The 7,441-nt window shown below is 45.7% G+C and overlaps 1 protein-coding gene across 1 annotated transcript; it reads right to left on the bottom strand.

Annotated features, from left to right (window-relative positions):
• Positions 1-660: 660 nt before the first annotated feature.
• On the bottom strand, positions 661-5,265 carry LOC128199309 (uncharacterized). The gene is made up of 2 exons (XM_052888284.1): positions 2,665-5,265; positions 661-729 (listed from the first exon to the last, which is right to left on the bottom strand). The coding sequence occupies exons 1-2, from the start codon at positions 5,263-5,265 to the stop codon at positions 661-663; spliced, it is 2,670 nt and encodes an 889-aa protein (XP_052744244.1).
• Between the last annotated feature and the right edge of the window lie 2,176 nt (positions 5,266-7,441).

The raw sequence follows: 7,441 nt of genomic DNA, 5'->3' as shown, positions 1-7,441 counted from the left end.
AAACTGAAGATATTATGTCAGCTCACGCTTCTACCTTATTATATCTACTGTGCTTCTACGTAGTAAGTACGGTATTAGGCAAATTTTATATTTGGACTATTGTGCGACTTTGTGAGGTTTCAAAGGTCCTATGCTCAACCGCTTAAGTACCTAATAAGCATAATATTATGTTTATATTCTACCCGTTCGTTCATATATATTATATAATATGTTAAATACTTGCAAAATTTATAGTCTGGATCCTTAAAACTAGACGCGTTCTGTGTAGCACTTGCCTCCCTGTGTTACTTGCACGAGTTACTACCTGGTATTAGAATGAATGCAGAGCAACTCCGATAGTTTCGCAGCTCGTGGACGCAGATAGCAGTCTGGCGGTTGTCTGCGGCACGTGTTGAACCATGCGACGCCTTCTGTGTAGCACTTGCCTCCCTGTGTTACTTGCACGAGTTACTACCTGGTATTAGAATGGATGCAGAGCAACTCCGATAGTTTCGCAGCTCGTGGACGCGGATAGCAGTCTGGCGGTTGTCTGCGGCACGTGTTGAACCATGCGACGGCTTCTGTGTAGCACTTGCCTCCCTGTGTTACTTGTACGAGTTACTACCTGGTATTAGAATGGATGCAGAGCAACTCCGATAGTTTCGCAGCTCGTGGACGCGGTTAGCAGTCTGGCAGTTGTCTGCGGCACGTGTTGAACCATGCGACGGCTTCTGTGTAGGACTTGCCTTCCTGTCGTACTTATACGGGTTACAATTTACAAAAAACTATTCAAGATTTTGATGTGAAAACTTTTTGTGCCCATTTGGGATAATTGTATCCCAAAAGTCTGTAAGAAGTTTAAGCTTCCATCCAAAGACTCGATTTTATAAAATATTATTCCGAAGGACACATAAAAAAACCAGACAAGTGCGAGTAGTAATCGCTTACTGAGGGTTCCGTACTTAGGATTAATATTATGTTCGTTACGTTCCCATGTTAGCCCGTTTTTAAACAACGCTAACATACTGAAGATGGAGGCGCGGAGAAAACTACATTTAGCCACTCTACTATTTGAAGTCATCTCCACTGGTAAACCATTATATCTGTGTTCACAAATAAAATGGGCCGGAGCGGGTAATATGTGTAGGACAAGAGGAGCACCCCGTATTTCATGTCCATTTCATAGGTCTGCCTCGTTTAAGGGGACTTTTAATTATGCAGCCTGCAAAATTTGGAATGATTTACCACCGCCAGTTCGATTATCCAAAACGCTATATGTTTTCAAAAAATTAATTAAAGTATATCTTTTAGAGCTACAAAAAAATTAAACCAATATTCTGCAATACATTTTTTTTTCTTTATTGGTATCCCCCCCCCCCCCCTCTATTTATTATTTATTAATACTCCTAAACTTTTCTTTAAGCTTGGTGATGTAAGATTAATATGTACCTATTATTACTAATCGTATATTATTTTATATAATTTTATTATTTTATAATTATTGTTAGCGACGCCGCAAAAGTATGTCCGATCGGTCCGTGAGCTCACCCTGGGGTCATGCCTGAAAATCAGCACTACAGCTCTCAACTGTAGTATCGAGCTGAGGCAGCGCCCCTTTCAGCTGAATTTCTTTATTATATTATTATACTAAGTACAGACAGAGGAACTTTGTAATTTAAGTAGGTATCTTTAAGTAGTTTGTAAGCTCTGTTAGTATTAGTTTGTAATTTCTTCTTTTTTAATTTGTATTTTTTAGCTGAATAAAGGATTTTATTATTATTATACATGCATTCTACTCTCACGCCCGGTACAAAATAAATATATATAAAAGCCAAAGGGAAAATAAATAAACTTACTTAAATACACAAAATAAATAAACTTAAATATATATTACATAAATACATATATGCACCGGGCGGAGGATTCACCCCGGCAGGGAGACCAAACGGCCGGGGGTCAGGGCGACAGGTGGAGAAACCGGCGGACTATCCTAGCCGAGTCCAGCAAGACCGCTTTTTGCATCTTGCCTGCGAGCGAACTGCCACGGAACCCCAGCCGCCTCAGATGGTGAGCGAGGCTGACTGGGATCAAACCGTTGGCAGATATAACGATGGGGATGATTTCAGTGGACTCCACATGCCACATGGCGGTAACCTCGTGAGCCAGATCTAGATATTTACGTTTTTTCTCTGTCTCAGCTCTCACAAGGTTCTCGTCATATGGAATTGTGATGTCCACTAAAAACACCCTCGACTGTGCCCGGTCCAACACCACGATGTCAGGCTTATTCGCAAGAATAGTCCTGTCCGTGATAATGGACCGGTCCCAATAGAGCCGGACTCCGTCGCGTTCAAGCACTGGCACCGGTGTGTACTTGTAATAAGGCAACCTCTGGTCCAGGAGACCGTACGTCAGAGCAAGCTCTTGGTGAAGGATTTTGGCTGCTTGGTTGTGTCTGTGCAGATACTCAGTGTTGGCAAGAGCTGAACAACCCGAAAGGACATGTCTGAGTGACTCGCCGGGATGGCGACAGGCTCGACAGATGTCGTGAGTGCCATCCTTCAGAATGTACTTTCGGTAGTTCCGCGTCTTTACCACCTGATCTTGTATCGCAAAGACAAACCCTTCGGTTTCCCCAAAGAGGTCACCGAAGCGCAGCCACTGCACAGACGCTTTTTTACTGACATGGGGCTCATGAAGAGCCTTAAAAAAGCGTCCGTGCAGCTCCTTCCCCTTCCATACGGTCTCCCGGTCAGAGATGCTCTGTACCACTGGTTTTTGCCATTCGCTGTTGGCCAAGGATAGCGGGGTGAGTCCTTTATCACATGCTATGACTTCTGTATGCATCGGGGACTCCCTTTTCGTCTCGAAGTAGGTCCTGAGGCTGCATATCTCCCGATTGTGCATGGTCTTGGCGCTAAGTAGGCCTCGACCACCACACTTTCGGGGGACATACAATCTCATGACAGACGATTTTGGGTGATGCATACGATAGAGAGTCATAGTCGTGCGGACCCTTCTATCCAGGACGTCTAATTCGGTCTGAGTCCATCTGAGCACGCCAAAGGTGTACATGAGAACAGGCATGACCCAGCCGTTATAAGCTCGAATCTTATTGGCGCCCGACAAATAACTTTTACAGATCTTTGTCAGACGTCGATAAAAACCCTCGCAAACTGACTGTTTCATGTCCGCCTCTTGCACCCCTATAGATTGTGACATGCCCAGATACCGGTAAGATTCAGTTTCAGAAAGGGTCTTGATGTTAAGCAGGTCAGGATTGATCCCGACCGTATGAGTGACCTGACCCCTCTCCACATGCAAGACCGCACACTTGTCTAGTCCCAGCTCCATTCTGATGGAATTACTGAATCCCGTGGTGAGATTCAGTAATTCCTGCAGTCGGGTAGCATTGGGCGCTAGCAGTTTGAGGTCGTCCATGTAGAGAAGGTGAGGCACTTTTGTCCCTCCTCTCCGAAACTGAAAGCCTGTTCCCGAACCCTCTAGTAATGTACTGAGAGGATTCAAGGCCAAGCAAAACCATAGTGGACTCAGACAGTCACCCTGGAAGATACCCCGGCGTATCCTAATCCGGTCATCGGCAGCCGCCAACCGCTCGCCATGGAGACAAAGGATCGTGCTCCATTGCCCCATACATGACCGGAGGAAGTCTTGAACTGTACAATCGATTTTGTACAGCTCAAGGACCCTCAAGAGCCACGAATGAGGCACCGAGTCGAATGCCTTTTTATAGTCAATCCAGGCTGCGGCAAAATTCCGGCGGTTGCGCTTGACCAATTGGCCCACGACGGAGTCGATGAGAAGGAGCTCCTTGGTACCACGACTACCACCCCGACATCCGTTCTGAGCCCCAGACATGATGTTATTATCGTCTACATGACGAGTTATCTTATAGCTCAGAACGGATGTCAGTGTCTTATAGATGGTAGTAAGACACGTGATGGGGCGGTATTTTGAGGGATCTACGGTGTCGGTGGTCTTTGGAGCTAAATGAGTGATCCCGGTGGTGAAAAGGTTCGGGAGTGTCCCTTGCTCGAGAGCCTCTTGGAATTGGCGAGCCAAGGTGACATGGCAAGTCGAGAACGCCTTCAGCCAGTAGTGATGCAGTCCGTCGGGCCCCGGACTTTTCCAGTTCGCGGCCCGCCTTACTGCACCAACTACATCCTCCGTAGAGATGGCGACTGGGTTCATCGGCCTGATTGCGGCACATGTCTCCTCTATCGCCGAAATCCAAGGACCCTCATCGTGCTCTACCTCTCTTGACCATATGTTTCGCCAAAAAGCGATAAGGTCAGCCGGATTCGGCTGTGGAGAGGTAGAACAGACTGCAGGACACTCCAATCTGTTGTAGAACCTTTTCTGATCACTCGAGAAAAGACGATTTTGCTGAAATCGCTCAACTCTTTCCGAGTATCGTCGTATGCGGTTCCCCCATGCAGCGATTTTCTGCTTCAGGTCGTCGATGCGCTCCGTCAGTTTTAGGGTTATGTCCGGCTGATCCAGCCTAACCCCGAGCCCGTTAAAGGCTATTCTGACGGAGCGCACAATCCTTGGCCTTCTATTGCCCAACCTGAAGCATAGCAGTCTGCCAATGAGGCCTCTGGCAAGGGTGATACGGCGTTCTATCCTTCTCTTCCAGGCTGGTTCTGCTCTGATGTTATTAACAGAACGCCCCGGGCGTCCAGGTTCCTTGGTTTTGATACCAATGAAACGGTGGACGGTTAGGGCTGCCCCGAAAAGGATAGAAGCCGTATCATCCAGACCAGTGCTGCCCGCCAGATGTTGGGGCAGCATTTTGTTGACAGCCTCAATGACATCCCGCGTCGCTATATTTAGCGCAATACGGGAGAGCCGCGGACGATTCTCTAGAGGAGCATTACGGATTTCAGCAATCGTCTCTTCTAGGATCCTTCTCATCCGCTCTAAATCAAGGGAGACGGTTCCCTCAGTGTCCTCCTCCTCTGCATGCAAATCTTGGGACATAGGTTCAGTCTCTTCGCGGACAGGCGCCGCCGGTGAGACGATTTGCTCTGCAGAAGAGGTTGGCACTTCGGGAACAGCCTCACGTCGTAATCGTTCGAGCTCGGTCGCGTTGAAGATGTTAGAACGCTGAATAAACCGAGCTCGATCTGCTAGGTTCTGTTCCGTGACAGTTAAGTGCGGCTCAAGCAGCAAGAACTCGCAGTACATTGCTGCTCGGTAGCCAGTCCGTCCGGTTTCTCCCCCTGTAGCCCTGTAGTACGCGCGCATGACATTTTTATTCATGTCGCATGTCCATTTCATGCGCCGTACGCCACCAGCGGCGGGCTCCGAAGATTGGGCCCTAGGGGACCCTGTCGAAGCCAAGCCCTCTGATGGGGATGATGGAAGTGTCGACCGGTCAGGTGGTAGTGCTGGTCGACTATGTTGGCTGGCGGCTCGCATGCTGCCACGTCCAGCGCCAGCCCCAGACGCGCCCTGGCGGCCCCCAGGTAGCGGCCCTAATCGCGCTCTCTGTTGTTCCATCATCATATTTTTTAGGGGGGGGGTGAGTGGAGGTTACATCACCCGGGGTCCACTCAGGTCCCCGAGGAGGCTGTTTTTTTAAGCCAGCTAGCTTGATTTCGGAGAACCAAAAGATACCAAACGGTTCTCCGATGTCCCTTAGTCGCCTCTTACGACACCCTCGGGAAAGATAGGGGTGGCAACATTCTAATCTGCCGGTGCCACACGGCGATTATTATTATTATTATTATTATTATTATTATAAATAGTTCAGGAATCGAATTGCGTAGTTTTTGCTGAGCTTTTCCCGATGTTCACACACTTTTTTTTTAAGATTTAAGCACAAATGTATAGTTAAGATATTTTTTTTGTAATTATGATCCATAAACGATGCATCTTGAAGAAGAAGAAGAAATACTTTTTTGTTAACAAAAACACAGTAATAAATAATCTTGCCACATTTCATAGGTCAACGGAAAGTACCTACCTAACTTACCTACCTACCCTATGAGTTATGATTCCCTTGAATCTCGAAATATTTTATGAATTTTTTGCTGATTATCTGTCTGTCAGTCGTGTCTGTGGCACGACACAGACACGACTCCCGAATGGATGAAGCGATTTCAATTTAGTTTTTTGTATTAAAGTTGACTCGTGTGCGAGTGTTCTTAGACATGTTTGATGAAAATCGGTTAAGCTGTTTAAAAGTCCTGGGGGATGAAAGTGGAGAAGAATAACAGTATGTCTACAAATATACTCCAGTGAGGTCTCACGTGACAGCGCATGAGTTGATCGAAAGTGTAAATTATAACTTCATGACATTCGGGGGTATTTCAAAATTTTCAATTTAATGTTATTTTACGTAAACTTACAAGTTTTATATTTCACAACTTCATGGGACCGTAGACCTGAAAATACGGTTTTATACCTCCACGCATTCCTGTAATAAAGGATCACAGTCAGAAAACAAAGAGATAAGGGTTCCGTTTTTTCATTTTTTACGGAACCCTAAAAATACGCTTAATACTTGAGTAGTTGAGTTTCTGGACCCTTGAAACCTGCTTACTATCTTCCAAAACTACGACGGTCTACTTACCTATGGTAAGGGCATAATATGCTTTCAGCTTTCCAAAAATAGGGTACGTCTGGCAATCGCAGGCTCTCGGTCATTACGCCTTCTATTCAATACTAGACAATTGATGCGAAATTATAAAATCATGAATTACTCATGAAGTCATGAGGTAAATGGCAACTAGGATTAATTAAATGTATGAGGAAGTGGAAATCGGAAGACAATGGGATGTCATACATAGATGTATGTATACCATGTTGCATGTAGTCCCACGCACGTGTTGACCCATGCGAGGGGCGTCAAGTCCACCACATTTAGTGTTACGCGTTATAGAAATTTACCCCTGTTTTAGGGAAAATTTACGATTTAGCGCAAACAGTTTATTTTATTAAAAAATAATGAATTTTAAATGATCAATTGATCAATGGTGCGGTTTTCAGGTTTATATCCTCCTATTATTTCATTAGCATTAACGTACATAAATTTTACACGTTTCACTTACGTTTGTAATAATTATTATTTAAGGGTCCAGGCCTCCAGGGTCTGTAGCCATGTGGTCACGTCGATTCTCTTTCTACAAACGAATTAATTTAAATAATGATTTTTTAATGTAATACCTTGCCTTACCTTATCAGCCGATAGACGTCCACTTCTTGACATAAGTCTTTTGCATGGACCTCCAAGCACAACAGTCTCGAGCCGCCAGCATCCAACGGTCGACCAAAACTTCATTTTCCGGTGCGGAATCGCCATTCCAGCACCTTGGGACCCCAACGTCCATAGACTCTTCGAACTATGTGGCCTGCCCATTGCCACTTCAGCTTTCCGACTCGCTGAGCTATATCAGTGACTTTGGTGCGTCCGCGGATCTCCTCATTTCTGATT

The sequence above is a fragment of the Bicyclus anynana genome, chromosome 22, assembly GCF_947172395.1.
Source record: "Bicyclus anynana chromosome 22, ilBicAnyn1.1, whole genome shotgun sequence".
Lineage (NCBI taxonomy): Eukaryota > Metazoa > Arthropoda > Insecta > Lepidoptera > Nymphalidae > Bicyclus > Bicyclus anynana.
This window is presented reverse-complemented; position numbering and strand designations above follow the sequence as displayed.

Bases quoted from the DNA above. Each gene is read 5' to 3' on its own strand.
- LOC128199309 (XM_052888284.1), bottom strand. From the start codon at position 5,265: ATGAATAAAAATGTCATGCGCGCGTACTACAGGGCTACAGGGGGAGAA. The intron at 730-2,664 runs GTCAGTAAAAAA...TAAGTACGACAG, and splicing joins AGGCTCTTCATGAGCCCCAT to GAAGGCAAGTCCTACACAGA.